This window comes from Nematolebias whitei, chromosome 23 (assembly GCF_014905685.2).
Source record: "Nematolebias whitei isolate Nwh7 chromosome 23, NemWhi1, whole genome shotgun sequence".
Lineage (NCBI taxonomy): Eukaryota > Metazoa > Chordata > Actinopteri > Cyprinodontiformes > Rivulidae > Nematolebias > Nematolebias whitei.
In genome coordinates, this window is record NC_056520.1 from 2237918 (window position 1) to 2254803 (window position 16886).

Consider the following 16886-nt stretch of genomic DNA (forward strand, 5'->3'; position numbering starts at 1 on the left):
CCCCCCCCCACCCGCTCCTTTTTACTTGCCGCCTCATACAGCTTAGTCATGCACTTAGAAAATACAGTAGTAATATTACAGATTTTTTTAATGTTACATATTATATCAGGTGATCATTTCAATCATAAACAAATAAGAAGTTTTATAAAGTACAAATATATAACAGTAGTGGTACTCAGTCAGTGCTCAACATTTTATGTAGCGGAAATATGACATCTTAACAGCCTGGAGTCCATGTCAGAGTTTTAACATTTATGACATTTAAACTGTTACATTCCGTGACTTTGCATTTGCCCATTTGTCAAGTATAACATCAAATGAAATAGACCGTGCCACACTGTTTTCAATAGAGATCACTGCTAACTGGGACAAGCGATCATTGCTCATATTTGAACGAAGGTATGTTTTGATGAGCTTCAGCTTGCTAAATGATCTCTCTGCAGATGCAACTGTCAGAGGCATGGTTAAAAATACTCTAAGGGCTACTGTCAAATTTGGAAATACCAAATCAAGGTCCTCTTGAATTAGGAAATTTAACTTTTCTAGAGCCTTGTAACCCTTCAGTAGACGGCTTGCTGGGTATATTTCTTGAATGATATCTCTTGAAACATCACAAGTGGTCACTGATTCCTCCAGCTCAGCTTTTGTCATGTGCTCCATTTTAGTGATGAATTTAAATTTCTCAGACACAAGTTGAAAATTGGAAAACCTCTCAGACAGCTCTTGGAGGAGTGTGTCAACAATAACATTGAAAACCATGCACCTGAAGTGCCTTGTGGGTTCCTTTTCATGATGACCAGTGCATGAATTGTCATCTGGGAAATTCTTTTGCTTCCTAAGTCGTTTCTCTTTGAACTTAGGAGAAGCATCCATTTCGATGGCTATTTTGCTTGCAATGTCAAGTGACTTCTGAAAGCCCTCTTCTCTATATTTGAGCAAAAACTCTTTCAGAGACTCGATTAGCCTAATGGCTGTGTCCATTGACACATCTGCTGCTTGTAGTGCCTTGCTTGCAAAGTTGATCTCACATAATAAGGCATACCAAATTATGAGGCACACAAGGAACTCCATACTGACAATCTCATCAGATAGTGATTTTGCCTCTGAGACAATCTTGCTGTCTCCTGCCACTTCTCCAAGCTTTTGTAGTGCATCTAAAATTCCCCCCATCTGGAAACGTATAGCTTTGACAGAGTCTAGCTTTGCCTCCCACCGGGTGTCACTCAGAGGCTTCAGTGTGATGTCGACAAACTCTGTGAGAATGTCCCACCTCTTCACAGAAGACGAAAAGATTGTGTACAATCTTTGAACAGTGCCAAAAAAAGTGAGACACTCTGCTAGATGAGGCTGCATCACATAACAAAAGGTTCAGGCTGTGGCTGCAGCAGGGGATGAATAAAGCCTCTGGACATCTCTGTTGTATTAAAGCTTGAACACCCTTGTTTATTCCCCTCATATTAGAGCCATTGTCATAACTTTGCCCTCTACAATTAGCCAAATCCAACCCCAGACTCTCCAGAACCCCTGTTAGTGTATCTGTGAGGCCTTTCCCAGTTGTGTCCTTCACAGCAGTGAACCCCACAAAAGACTCTGCAATAGTGACTTTTTTCTTCTCATCAGTATCAATATATCGAATAATGACTGAGGCCTGCTCTTGCTTTGAAATATCAGGTGTGCAGTCCAGTTCCACTGCAAAGTACTTAGAGGCTTTGATCTGGGCAGATATTTTACCCAAAACACACTCTGATATTGAATCTAAAAATTCATTCTGAGTGCACCATGTCAGATATCCAGTGGTTTGTTTGGAGGCTGCCTTTCTAAGATGTTCTGCCAGTGTGACATCATATCGTGCAATGAGCTCAAGGATTCCCAGAAAATTTCCATTTTTAGGATTTCCTAACTGAGAATTTTTCCCCCTTAGTGGCAAGTTTCTCTCTGCAAGGAAGAGTATGCAGTCAATAACTCGAGTCAACACACTTCTCCAGTATGCTTTTTCAGCTGCCATGGTTCTCTGCAGTTCACTATCAATAGTCTTACCTAGGCGTAAGCGAGATATCATTTCTTTCCACATCAGATAAGCATTTATGTGAGAACTACTGGTTTCATGGTGCTTCAGTGTTTTTGAAAGACATCGCCAGTTACTGTACCCTGCCACAAGGCATGTATCAGAAACTTTAGCTTCACCAAAAAGCTTACACGCAAAACAATAGACTCTGCTGGTATTTTTGGAATACAGTAACCAATCTCGTTCAACTTTCTCTCCATTAGACAGTATACAAAAACAGTACGCTTTGGAAAAACACCTCTTATTCTTCTCTGATCTTGGATATGGACCATCAGAAACTTTCTGTGGGCCATTTTCAACCATGTACTGCCTAAATGTGTCCCCCATTTTGTGTGGTAAAGGCCATTCGGATGGATCTTCTGAATAAAGCCTTGCCTCAGCCCTCTCCTCTGCAGCTCTGTACTTCTCTCCCTCTACATCATCATCTGGACCTCTCTGCTCCTCTCCCTCTTCATCATCTGGACCTCTCTGCTCCTCTCCCTCTTCATCATCTGGACCTCTCTGCTCCTCTCTCTCTTCATCATCTGGTCCTCTCTGCTCCTCTCCCTCTTCATCATCTGGTCCTCTCTGCTTTGTGATGATTAACTCACCATGTCTGCCTGAACTAATTTTCCCAAAAAAGAAGACAATGAAATATGGTCATCAGAAATTAAAACCATCATGGTATATAGGTTTTTGTTGCCTCCCTAATGTAATTATTCCTACCTGATGTCATCACTTGTCTCCTCTATCACTGACCTCGTGTCTGTCTCCTTCACCTTTTGTCTGTGGCATTCTGCACTAAGTCATAAGGTCAAAAAAGCATTATATATTAGTTGTAAAAATGACAGATCTTAATACAGTTTTTAAAAATAATGTTTACACGTTATTGCTTGGGATTAAGTAACTGTTCCCTCACTTCCACCTGCATTAGACCAACCTGTTGCCTTCCCCAGTCTGTCCTGATTCTTCCTCTGTCATCTTCTCTTCCTTCTCTCCATCCTCACAGCGAATCACATTAATTTTGTGTCAAGTAGGTTTAAAAATACAGCAGTCAAACCACAATAGAAATGAAACTTGAATTTAAATGATCTCCTTGTTGGATAACAGTTACTGACTGGACATTTCATCTGATCTGACTCACCAGATACATCACAACACACACCACTGTAGTGATACTGAATAAGACATTTAAACTCAAGTGTCCCTCTGCCAAAAAGGTTGGAAACATGGGTCACCAACCTTTTTGAGCTATAGTGACACTGAGGACTAATTTATCTGATACACACATAAACTTGTACAACTCATCTTTAATTAAAGAATCAATAATAATAAATGTACATATGAGTGAATAAATTGCAGCACTGAGGGCTAAGCGTTGGATCATAGCTGGGAACTGCCGCCACAACAGTTTAGCTTTCCTGTGTTAATATTTCATGAGTTTTATTTTGGTCATTCTTACACTTAGTGTGTGGATATGTGTGTGTGACAGGCGAGGCGCATGTATCAAATATTCATAAAAATACAGAAAATACTAAACAAATCACATCAATAGGGGAGGCAACATTTAACAGCCAACCGCAGTGTATTAGGCTAGCTTTAGCTAACCTGAATATTTAAACCCTCCTGTCCTGCTAATACACTGACAGTACTTACCTACTATCTTTCAACCACATTGAAAGGCTTTTTTTCATCCCGCCAACATCTTTATCCTTCTCCCTTTTCCTTTTTCTGTTTTGCGCCCCGGATAGCTTTTTTTTCTGCCGCTCCATCTTGTTGTCAAGTGCACAACGAGCGGTAGTTCAAGATTAAAAAAAAAAAAAACGCGCCGAGTGCGTTCTCTTAGGGGCGTGTTCACAGCCACCTGTGTGGGAAGGGAGAGCGATAGGAGGGGAGGTGAAGGAGCAGAGGGGAGGTGAAGCAGCAGAGGGGAGGTGAAGGAGCAGAGGGGAGGTGAAGGAGCACAGGGGCGCCTAATCAGTGCTGTTCCCCTGTTATTGATCATTTAGAAAATGCCTACTAGAAAAACATTTTTTCTACACAGGGTTTTGACGCCCCCTGCAGTGCAGCGCCCCTATGCGTTGCATACGCTGCATACCCGCTTTTTGCGCCACTGGTGATAAGTTCAGTTGTCAGGAGAGACTCAGAGTAGAACCACTGCTCCTCCACATCCAGAGGAGCCAGAGGTGGTTCAGGCATCTAGTAAGAGTGCTCCCATGGCGCCTCCCTAGGGAGGTGCTTTGGACATGTCCGACTGGGAGGAGACCCCAGGAGGACCCAGGACACACTGGAGAGACTACGTTTCTCTGTTGTCCTGGGAACACCTTGGAGTCCTCCCAGAAGAGCAGGAAGAGGCTGTGGAGAGAGAAGTCTGGACCTCCCTGTTCAAGATGCTGCCCCTCGGGTCCAGAATAAAAGGAAGATGATGGATGAATGGAAGAATGGATTGATGGATGGATAGATGGTTGGATGATGGATGGATGAATGGATGGGTGATTTGATGGATGGATGTTGGATAAATGGATGGATGGATGTTGGATGGATGAATGTGAATGGATGATTGGATGGATGTTGGATAAATGGATGGACTGACTGACTGACAATTGGTTGGATGGATTGATGGATGGACAGATATTTGGATGGATGGATGGAGTCAAAGAATGGATGTATTCTGGTATGGTCTCTGTCCGTAAACGTTCTCCTCTCCCGTCTACGAGTTCTGATCTACTCAAGATAATTTGATGAGTCTTTGTGCATGTATGCATGTTCACTGGCTTCAACGTGAAGGTCACAAATCAAGGTCAAAGTTCAGACGAGGTCTTTGCTTGTCCGAGGTGTATAACGTTCGATGTGCCATGTGCTCCTGTTCCTGCTCAGATCTCTCTGCTCAAACAGTCCCTGGAGCTGCAGCTCAATCAGTCGCAGGCGGCGCTCCAGCAGCTGCAGTCTCAGTTCAGCCAGGAGAGGGAGCTGCTGAGCCAGCAGCTCAAAGGTAAGCCGCAGTTCGTTCGCGCTCATGGGCTCTGCTGGTCGTATCTCTGATGATGCCAACGGTTCTGTTCTGCAGAGATGCAGAGGGAACATCAGCGGAGGGAGCATCGCCTGCAGGAGGCTCACTGCTGTGCCCTCAGCACCATGGAGGAGGCCCGGCAGCACCAGATCAGAGTACGACGCCCACACCTGTCAAATGTGACATAAAAAATCAAGTTGAAACGCCACGAATCGTTTCGTCCGCACGTCATTTTAGGTGCTTGTTACGTATCATCACATTTCATTCCTCCCCTCTTTCTGTCCTTTCCTCTCCTCCTCTGGCCCTAAGGCCCTGGAGGAGCGTCTGAAGCAGGAGCAGAGGGAGGAGGTACACGCTCTGAAGGAGGCCCACAGGAGGACGTTAGAAATCCTCCGACAGCAGTCGGATCAGGAGTTGCAGACGCTTCGATACGAGCTTGAGGATGAGGGCAAAGCAAAGCTGGGTGGGTGACAAAAGGACGGAGTCTCTCGTGGTTTTTCACCTGTTCGGTCGTTGACCCATCTTTTCTCCACCCGGCAGCTTCTCTCCGAGCGGAACTGAACCACCTCCACGCCACCGCCATTGAGCACGTGAAGCAGATCCACATCAAGGAGAACAACATGGCGAAAAGGGAGCTGGAGAAGGCCATGGAGCACAGCCGCAAGCAGGAGCAGGAGCTCCTCGTCCGGCTGTCCGAGCTTCAAGGAGAGCTGTGTTCCCGTAGCAACCGCATCACCGACCTGGACCACGAGATCCACTCTCTGAACGAGACCATCGACACTCTGACCCGAGAGCTGGAGCTGAAGGGCAAGGAGGTGCTGCGGGTCCGGAGTGAGGCCAACCATCAGATAAGGTAGAAACTCAGGACTGCTGAGTTCACCAGGAGACGCTGTGCTCTATCGGGGGGTGGGGTCCAGTCCTGGTCCTGGAGGGACACTGTCCTGCAGGTTTTAGAGGTTCCTCTGCTCCAACACACCTGGTATGAATCAATGGGTGACTATCGGGCTTCTGCTGAACACGTCAACCACTGAATCAGGTGAAACATGCAGGTGTTAGCCCAACAGGACCAGGACTGGACCCCCTGCCTTATATAATGATGTAAATAAGTCTAAACTGGGACCCAGTACTAACTGACCCAGTTAGCAGGCAACATCACACTCATTTCTGAACAGCGAATAATTAAACCCACAGTCAGGGAAGGGTTTACGTCTCAGAACAGGATGTTCTGAATACAGCAACAGCCACCTGGTGTTTCTTTTTAACAAAGTCTTGTTCTGGTCTCTTCAAACCAAACTATCAGCTGACAGCTCAGCTCCTGTATTCACCGAGTGTCCAAAACAAACGGCTCAACCTAGGTCCACCTGGTGCCAAGTGCACTTATGAACACCCTGATGTTGGAACATGGTGTTAGTGATGGACAAACTTTGACTAGCACAGAAGTCCAACAACACCGCTCAGGTTCAGACCAGAGGCCGTTCCTCCCAGTCACGCCCCTCCAGGTCACACTGGCCTTCCCCACATGGGCACTGAAGTCCCCCAGCAGAATAAAGGAGTCCCCAGCTGGAGCACCTTCCAGCACCCCCACCAAGGACTCCAAGAAGGCGTGCAGGCACAAACAACAGCCAGAGCCCATCCCCACCTGAAGGTGCAGCGAAGCCACCCTCTCAACTACCGTTGAAAACTCCAACACACAGGCACCAAGTTGGGGGGCTACAAGTAGACCCACACCAACTCTGTGCCTCTCACCTTGGGCAATTCTACAGTGGAATAAGATCTCATGCCCATGTTGTGCATTGAGGTGAGCCCAACAAGACACACAAGCTCAGACTCCTCCCCCATCAGCGAGGTTACATTTTCTTTGGTAAGCCAAGGTCAGAGCACCAAGGTCATGTACCCAACACAAATGGTCCCTCCTGCAAGTGGTGGACCCACAGGAAGGTTACCCATGAAGATTGTTTAAAATTATCCCAGTCAGGCTGCATGGGTGGAGGCCTGGTCAGCAGGTGTTCGTTGATGAGCCCTCCCCCAGGCCTGGCTACATGGTGGGGCCTTGGTATCCCACATCAGGGCAAGGGACATCAAACCTTTGTTGTCTTCTGTCCACACAAGGGTTCTGCATCGCTCTTTGTCTGGACGGTCACCTAGGACCAGCCTGCCTTGGAAAACCCTTCCAGCAGAGCTCCTCGGATCGTTCAGGCACCCAAACTCCCACACCTCGATAAGGTGGACCTTCAGAGGGTGTGACCATCTAAATGAATAGCATGGATGTTACCAGCTGAATGATCTTCATGAGTAAGATAAGTGGAGGGACGGTTACGGTAACGAGCAGCAGATGGTCTTTATAAACGCAGTCGTTTAAAGAGTTCCAGACCTTCAGTGGTCGTCCGTCCATCAAGCAGGACCGAGAACTCTGTTATTAAAGTGTCTTCAGTAATTCTGGACCATCAGCAGACCAGTACCTTCTTACTCCATCTACAGACGGAATAATTCACACCCCTCCCTTTCTCTTTAAAATCTGTTTTAACCATCTAAATCAGGTTTTTGGATCGTTAAAAACAGCTAAGCTGAGAAGCTAAGCTACGAGCTAAGCTAACAGGCCGATCTCGGGGAAAAAAACCTCCGTCTTGTCGAAGCTCCAAAAATTCACACTTCGTGTAAAAAGTTGTTTTTCTCTGCAAAAAGAAGCTGAGAACTTGTTTACTGATTTTATATTAAAATCTTTGTATGAAAAATGTTTAAGAGCTCAAACCACACCGAGAATCCGCCATTTTGAAAACTGAAGAGAGACAGCCCATGTCACGTCAAGGGGCCTCCCTCCCATTTTTCTTAAAGAGACACGCTGCTCACTCCCTCACTATCCATCCTTCAGTTCAAACTGTCTTATACTGCCATCCAGTGGTCAAAAAAATGTACTACATTCCAAAGTTAACCAGCATTTCTTCTTAAATTTTACAATAATTACTAATTAATAAAATTTCATTATTGTCAAATTTCAAACAATATTATCGTTTATCGCAATAATTTCTGAGACAATTAATCTCCCAGTAAAATGTGTTATCGTGACAGGCCTACATGAGGTCCCATCATGGCACACAGGTGCTCGCTGTGAAGAGTAAAGGACATTAGCTGCTAGCTTTGTGTTTGCTGCAGAGCCCATGAGCAAGACCTCGGAAAGAGACACGACAGAGATGTGGAGGAGCTGAAAATCGTCCACCACAGAGAGACGCAGATCATGCTGGCCGACTTCAACAAGGCCCAGGAGGTCCTCCGAGACAAGATCTCTGCTCTACAAATCATGTAAGGACGTTTTGGCAATGAAGGTTTAGTTTTTACTCTCGTTTTTTTTTTTTTTTTTCAAAACTAAAGAATGTTCTTCGGCATCAACGTTTCTTTTGCGTCTGTTTTCTCTCCGGCGTCGGGTCCAGACTGGAGGGAACGGAGGAGAAGCTGAGGAACAGGGAGAGCCGTCCAGAAGACCTGCACCTCATCTCGGAGCTCAGAGAGATGGTGACAGAAAGAGAAGCTCTGGTCAAGAAGCTGGTGGTGAGTAGACGGTTCCACGTGCGGCCGGTGTGAACACGGCGACGATGGTTAAACATCGTGACGTTTCAGGACGACAAGAAGTTCTACCAGCTGGAGCTGGTCAACAGAGAGACGGGCTTCAACAAGGTCTTCACGTCTAGTGCCAACGTTGGGGTCATCAACCCTCTCATAAAGGTGAGTGGTCTCCTACCTTCACCGTAACACCCACAGAAGTTTGGAAAGACTCAAAGAGTTTTTGGACATTGGATCCTCTGCTGGTCCTTAAAGAGCAACTTGCAGGTTGGAAACTCCAGATCCTCAGAGAAGAAACAGACCAGGCTGAAAATCTTAAAACTGACCAGGTGCTCACTGACGGCTGTTTCTGTCACGGAGCCAAGGTCAGAATTCAAGATGGCCACCACCACATGTGTATATAAACCAGGCACCCCGATCATTTGAGGAAACTTTGCTTTCTAGTTTTTATAAAGTCAAAACTAAATGAAAACTAGAGAAACTGCATTTCCTGAGAAAATGCAGTGTGAATGCTTATTGCTTAAAAACAGCTGAAATTAGCTAAAAAAAAAAAAAAGCATGCTGAATTTTAGCTGGAAAGGAAGAACAAGCCTAAATTAGCAGAAGAATGCAGAAAGAACACATATTTGCTGAATTGAATTTAAATAAGCTGAAATGAGCACAGAAAGTATGAAATTGGCTAAAACAAATGCTGAAAAGTAGCTGAAAAGGTAGAAAGAAGCTTAAACTACCAGAAGGATGTGGAAAGAGCTGAAATTAGCTAAATGATATGGAATTAGCTGAGAAAGCTAAAAGTAACATAAAACAGCTAAATATAAGCTGAAATGGCAGAAACTGTTGAAACTAGCAGAAATAAGCTGAAAGGAGCAAAACAAGCTGAAATGAGTAGAAATAAGTTAATTAGGCTGAAAGTAGCAGAAATTACTATGAAAAACTTTAATTTATCTAAAAACAGCTGAAGTTAGCTAAAAATGCTAAAAAGGTAGCTGAAAAGGTAGAACATGCTTAAATTGGCAGAAGAAAGCTGAAAGAACGTTTGCTCATTTAGGCTGAAAGAAGCAGAAATGAGCACAAAAATGTGGAAATTAACAAAAAAAAACTAGCTGAAAAGTAGCTAAAAGGGCAGAAAGTAGCTTAAATTAGTATAAAGAAGTGGAGAGAGCACATTTGTGCTGAATTAAGCAGAAAAGGATTTAAATGAGTGCAAAAATTGTGGCATTAGCCAAAAAAGCTAAAATTACCATAATAACAGCTACACTAAATAGTAGCTGAAATTGCAAAAAAAGCTGAAACTTGCAAAAATAAGCTGAAAGGAGCATAACAAGCTGAAATTAGCAGAAATAAGTTAGAAGAAGCACAAAAATGTTCTAGTTTGCAGAAATAAACTGAAAGGAGCACAAAACAGCTGAAATTAGCTGAAAAAAGTTTAAATTTGCAGACGGAAGCTGAAAGAAGCTGAAGCCGAACAAAACGTGAAAGGAGCAGTAAAAGGTTGTAAACACATCTAAAGATCTGAAACATGTAAAATGAGCTCAATTCATTTTCTATGAGAACAAAATGGCAGAAAAGGCTAAATATTTCAAACAGCTAAAGTTGCACCAATTCTAAGTCAGAGCAGGATTGTCCTGAAAGAGCCGAACGTTTTGATTCATGACTTGTTGAAATAGATGAAAACTGGGGGACGAGAAAGACGCTGAGAAACGTACAGAATAGTTTAAGATAACTAGAATATGGAATAATAAATCTAAACAGGATCACAATGGTGTGAATGCTTAATAAGCAATACTAGGAAATGATTGGGGTGGTCAAAGATTAATCTATGGGGGTCCAAGGCCCCCATCTGCCACCCCCCTGACTGCACCCCTGGTTGCTGGATCGATGTGCCCCCTCCTCTCTCCAGGATCCGTCGCTCTGCGCCTCCTCAGACGAGCTCTGCTCGTCTCCACAGAGTAGCTGTGTTACAGTAAAAACACTTAGGTTTACCTGCAGTCTCTGCTCGGCTCCAGTCCAAACACTCACCATCCACAGCCTCACCAACGGGCACTTCATCCGTCTGCCTCGACTGTTTGGAACACAGACGTTTGTTTTTGTTTGTTTGTTGTTGTTTACATGTCTGAGCCTCCTTCGGAGCACGACGCGCTCGACTGATATCAGCTGCGCGTCATCCTTTGTGTCGCTGCAGCTCAACAACGCCGCTTCGAGTCACAACAGCTCCTCCTCGCTCATCAGATCACAAAGAGCCCCCGCTCCTCCACTACTGCACGGACTTTATTTGAAAAGTAACTGTGGTTTGTTCTGACGCTCCACACGACTCCACTGGTTTGAGGAGAAATCATTTATCAGAAGTTTTGCTTGAAATCGTTTTCAGTCGACAGCTGCGTGATCAAACACTCGTTGTTGGTTGGAAGCAGCTGAAGTTTATTTTTTTGAAGAACGCAGTTTTCAGTGGCGGGGTGAGCTCAACTGAAAGGCCCCGAGCTTTTCGCAGGAGTTCTGTGGATGGTTGTGAGCAGCTAATATCTAACCTGTTGCAGATAACGCCTTGAACAAGCTCACTTTAGAGAAATGACAGGTCAGTTCTGACCCGAATGACGACAAGGAGCTCTTGTGTAGTGATGCTTCATAAACGGGTTATTGTTGTAAACAGGTGTTTTATTTTGAAGCAGACTTTATTTGGTAAGATCACGGTGACCCTGCTTCAACGTTTCAGTCCCCCCTGTTGCAGAGCAAAGAGGTGGAGTTGGAAATACCCTCCGCCCTCCAACTGTGTTGTGAGCTGGAAAACTTTAAAAACAAGTGGCGTGCTGACTTCCATTTTGGCGTCGCTTCATCTCGTCATCTTAAAAAAAGGCTCCTTTCGAAAACTGGGTTGCAGCGTCAAAACCCAAGATGGCCACCACCGTAAATATTTAAACCAACCACGCCGATCATTTGTGACAGCTACGTGTTCTAGTTTTTATTTTTGCTTAAAAGAATAGCTTTCTCAAATGACTATGGTGGCTGAAGATTAATCTAAGGCCTCCCTGACTCCGCCCCTGGCGGTGGATAAAATCCCTCCTCTCTCCTGAATCCCTCACTCTGCGCCGCCTCGGACAGGAAAAACAGATAAACTGCGTAGCTCCTCCCACTTGAATACGTTTCATTACAGACATTTAGGTTTACTTCATTCTCTGTTTAATTCAGTCCAGAAAAAATCACTCATCTTACAACCACTCACTGTTCAGATCCTTCAGCCACGTCGGAGTGTCGCTTCTATAAACTGTTGATGATTAATAAAGTTTTTACAAACTCTTTAAAATGTGTTCGTAATAAATCCTTTATAAATGGGCTTTTATTGTTTAAACTGAAAAGAGCAGCATCCAGCTCAGAGGAGCGAGCCTGTCTGTCGGTTGGACTGACAGAACCGCAGTGGGGCGGGGCCTGTCAGGGTGGGCGGGGCCTGTCAGGGCGGGGCAGGTCAGTCTGGTTGGTTCTTCACTCTTGTCTCGCCTCTCTGTGTGTCTGTAGTCCAAAGCAGGCAGCCAATCAGATTGGCGCTTCCCGAGCCGCCCGGCTCTCCGGTTCGTCAGCCCCCCCACCATGAGCCAGGAGGTGGAGGAGGAAGGAGCGGGAGGCCATTCTGTGCCTCCTCACTCCCCCCTCCGCAGCTCCCTCCCTCGACTTAAGAAAGCCTCTCCACTGTTCAGTCCTCCTCATCCCTCATCTCATCCCACGCCTCCTCCTCATGCTCCTCCTCATGCTCCTCCTCAGGATCCTCCTATGCTGCATCAAGACTGCAGGAGGTGAGAAATGATGACTTCATGTCCCCCCCACCCCCCCACCCCACCACCACCGGTTATCTCCCGTATTTATTTTCAGCTCACGTTTTTGTGTTTTCCTGCATGGCACTAACGAGCCTCCTGCTCGTTAATCGCAGGGTTCTTATCCGCTCAAGATATCTTCATTCAACTTCAAACACCCCAGCTCAGTGGCCAAGGCCACAGATCAAGGTCAAAGGTCACACGGGGTCTTTGACTACAGTTTTCTACAGTTGTTTATCGGCGGGCGTTTGAGGTCGTCGTGTTGAAGGACGTCGTTGTTTCGTACGTGAGAAACGACTTCTTCACGCTGAACCGAACGATGATGTCGCTCCTGCTGTTTGTGAGAATTAAAGCTTCTGAAAGTCGGTCTTTGTTTACGTTGAGCGTGTATCCATATTTCAGAACTGTATGAAGGCTACATGATAAATCAAATATGTGTGTGTGTGTGGGGGGGGGGGGTGCTCCAGTTACAGGGGCATCACTGTCTTCAGCCTCCCTGTAAGGTCTATTCAGGGGTACTAGAGAAGAGAGTCCAATCGTTGATTGAACCTCAGGTCCAGGAGGAACAATGTGGGTTCCATCCTGGCTATGGAACACTGGATCAGCTCTTTACCCTCACTAGGGTCCTCGAGGGGTCATGGGATTTTGTCCATCCAGTCTACATGTGTTTTGTGGACTTGGAGAAGACATTTGTAGATGAACAGATGCTCAGATATATTCATCAATTAACACGGATTCCTCATTTTTCTGAACTGAATAAAACGTGCATTGAATTTAATGAAATGCAAACGTGAGACGTCATTTATGTTTGACCCATCAAAATGAATGCGGTCATTTATTTACAGAATCAAAGTTTAACATCAAACATTTACATTAATTTGGCAAATTATGAAAATAACAACAAAAGCAATCAATCAGGAAAAATCATACGGCCATGATTTTTCCGTTGCTTCACCACAGACATTTATGAAAACTGTACAATTATGATCTTTTACCCACACGGATGTGGATGAGCACTTTACACAGACATTTCTAAATATCTGGAAGAATTTCTACTTGAGAGAGGAGTTTAAAGATGGGAAAGAAGTTTAAAGAAGAGTAAAAGATGGGGTTTGAGGGAGTGTGAACAGAACGGCACTCTCCGGGCTTTCTTCAGCTTCTCCTTACAGTACACTTAGGTGGTGAAATCGACTCTTTTACCTGGAGATGTCTCAGGCGAGATTCCGTTTAACGCACCCTTCAGCGTCTCCGTAGGATGCTGTTACTCGTCCGGAGTAATGGCGAGACTGTCCCTCACAGCTCACCTCAGTGAAGATGTTATAATCCCATGAAACTCGGAAGAGCTCTGTTGTCATGTCAGGATCTTCCCGGCTCCCAGAACTGGGCTTCTCCGCACAGAACTGAACAGAACTGACCTCAACCGAACCGAGTAGAACCCTCACAGAACCCTCACAGAACTGGTTGAACTGTGTATCCAACAGAACTGAGTAGACCAGGAAGTACCGACATTTTAAAGAGCTCCTTTCCCCTGTTCATCTGGGAGTATTCCCATTGGCCAGAACCGACCAGACGGGGTGTGTTTTGTGACGTAAAAGGTTAGAATGCAGCAAGAATTGTTATGGAACAGATCAGAAATGTTCTCACAGACAGAGAGAGTTTTGTTTTGGCGAGTTTCAGAAACAGGTGCCAAAACCCCTATATTTATGTCTGAGAGGATTCTAAAAACATGACAGTTCGTTCCAACGCATGTCTGCTTCGACTCCTGACCCTGGAACGCACACTTGCATGAGAATTAAAAATCATTACACAGTTAATAAAATTGATTAGTTCACTGCAACATCTAAAATGGTTTGAACTAAGACACTTTGATTATCAACATCTGTAAAATAGTAATGATAATAAAAAAGAGAGTGTTCTTTCACTTGATTATCAAGAAAGAGAGTCTCAGGATGGGTGAACCTGTATTTCTGGATTCAACTCAATGAAATGACAGTTTCTGTCCCACAAGGTTCTTAAGGTCAAGGGTTTTGACCTTAGGCTTAGTCGTGACACCAGATTAAGTTCACTACACATTCAACAGTGTTCTTCTGGGTACACTGTGGGGGGTGCTCCGTGAGTCTGGGATTGGGGTCCTGTTGTTACGGACTGTTCAGTCTCTAAACAAGTGGAGTGAGAGTTTGGTTCTCATTGTCGGTAGTAAGTCGGACTCTTCAGGGTGTGAGTTGGACTCCACCAGGGCTGCTCGTTGTCACAGATTCTGTTCATAACTTTTATGAACAGAATTTCTCGGTGCAGCCAGAGGGAGGAGGGAGTCCAGTTCATGGCCTCAGGATTCCATCTCTGCTCTTTGCAGATGATGTGGTCCTGTTGGTGTCATTGTGCCGTGATCTTCAGCTCTCACTGGAGCGGTTCACAGTCGAGTGTGAATCAGCACCTCCAAATCTGAGGCCATGGTCCTCAGTCAGAATAGAGTGGATTGTTCTTCTCAGGTCGAGGGTGAGGTTCTGCCTCAAGTGGAGGAGTTCGAGTATCTCGGGGTTTTGTTCATGAGTGAGAGAAGAATGGAGCATGAGATTGACAGACAGATTGGTGAAGCATCTGTAGTATTGTGGACTTTGTGCCGGTCCGTTGTGGTGAAGAGGGAGCTGAGCTGTAAGACAAAGCTCTCTGTTTACTGGTCGGTCTACGTTCCTCCCCTCACCTCTGGTCATGAACTTTGGTAGAGACTGAAAGAATGAGATTGTGGATACAGGAGGTTGAAATGAGTTTCCTCTGCAGAGCTGGACTCTCCCTTAGAGACAGGGTGAGAAGTTCAGTTATCAGGAGAGACTCAGAGTAGAACCGCTGCTCCTCCACATCGAGAAGAGCCAGTTGAGGTGGTTCATCTGGTAAGGATGCTCCCTGGGCGCCTCCCTAGGGAGGTGCTTCTGGCATGTCCGACTGGGAGGAGACCCTGGGGAAGACCCAGGACACGCTGGAGAGACTGTCTCTGTGTTGCCATGGGAACACCTTGGCGTCCTCCCAGAAGAGCTGGAAGAAGCTGTGGAGAGAGATGTCTGGACCTCCATGATTCAGCTGCTGCACCGAGACCTTCTCAATAAATGTAGGCGTTTTGACGTTGAAAACTGCTCTAAAAAAACAACAACCGATGTTAGTTCGTAGAGTACAGAGTTTTAAAATGAAAAGTGTAGAAGCTCTGAGCATGTTTAATTTGAGCTTTCGTTCCTTTTCTTATTGATTGAGAAGTGAAATGCAGGAACGAGACAAAACGGGGCACATGGGATTTAAATTGGATTTTTTATTTGGCCCTGAAGCCACCACGCTGAGCCGTTCGTTTCCCACAATGCCGCAGTGTTTCAGTCTTCCTCTGTCATATCATTTGGGGGTGGGGGTGTCAGCCTCACATTCCTACCTCATCCCATTTGTCTGTCATCCTCTCCCGGTTCTCTCAAACTGCCACCACCTCTCCCCTGGCGCCGAAGCGTTCGACCCACGAGGCACTCACCGTTATTTTGTGTTCTGTCCGTCTCCCAACCCCGAGTGTCCTCCTGAACTCCCTCCTCCTCATTGATAAGTGTCTTTCTTCCTCTCCTCAGCCTTCCTGAAGCCAACGCTGCGACACCATGCGACCCTGGGGCGACGGAGGTCAAGGGTCTCGCTAACGACGAAGAGCCGAACTTTGAGTTCTTCACTTTCTGACCGGCAAAAAAATCCCCATCCCAATTCTGTCCAGAAACAAATAAAAGAGGAAACGAGACAGGAAGCTAAAGGTGACGGGTCCCATTTGAACCTTAGGGCTTCCAGACAGCGTGAGGAAGAGGAGGGCTTCGGAGTTCTTCGTCACAACCCGACTGTTCAACAGCAGGAGCTACGAGGCAGAGACTTAACTAACGTCGGTCATCGTCCGCAGGTGAACCACCGGAAATGATCGTTCCACTTTAAACTTAGCTGACGCTAATAAAACATCAGAATCGGATTCTGTGAGGAAGTCCCACGCTTCGTCACGAGTTCTTTGAAACACTGAAGACAAAACTAAAACGTTAAATAATGTTTCTGTTGAGCTGATTCTTGTTGGTGCATCAAACCGTAACGTCTGCTGCAGACTAGAGCTGTCATTTCTATCCCGAAACCAGTTCCGCTCCACCAGGATTCGGACTGGACCGAGCCATAATAATGTGCTTCATGTGCGGGTCAGTGTCGGGCTTTTGATTGCGTCAGCGGACGTGCGCGGCCGATGATCCAATTATATGCCAACATGGCTTGCCATACAGCACCTGCCACACGTGGTCATTTGACCGCGCGCTGACCAGCCGGTTGAAAGAGGTACTAAGTTCAGTTAAGCTTCAGATGGACTACTGCCAGAGATCCATCAGCCCAGATGAACGTTCATTCAGCCGCTGAACTCAGCGGACGCTCGCGGCCCAAACAGGCGAGATCACAAAATATCCGACATGTCAGAGCAGAAGCAGTTAATGCG

The 16886-nt window shown here is 45.7% G+C and overlaps 1 protein-coding gene across 2 annotated transcripts in view; it reads left to right on the forward strand.

Annotated features, from left to right (window-relative positions):
- LOC119428829 (protein FAM184A) overlaps positions 1–16568 on the forward strand; it is a gene marked incomplete at its 5' end in the record, with an annotated part of 39008 nt that extends 22440 nt beyond the window's left edge. The window contains 8 exon segments of one of the 2 annotated variants that reach the window (XM_037696517.1): positions 4922–5036; positions 5112–5209; positions 5364–5517; positions 5595–5907; positions 8205–8351; positions 8480–8597; positions 8667–8771; positions 16006–16568. In XM_037696517.1, coding sequence (XP_037552445.1) covers positions 4922–5036; positions 5112–5209; positions 5364–5517; positions 5595–5907; positions 8205–8351; positions 8480–8597; positions 8667–8771; positions 16006–16014 — 1059 coding nt within the window. 2 annotated transcript variants of the gene reach the window in all.
- Between the last annotated feature and the right edge of the window lie 318 nt (positions 16569–16886).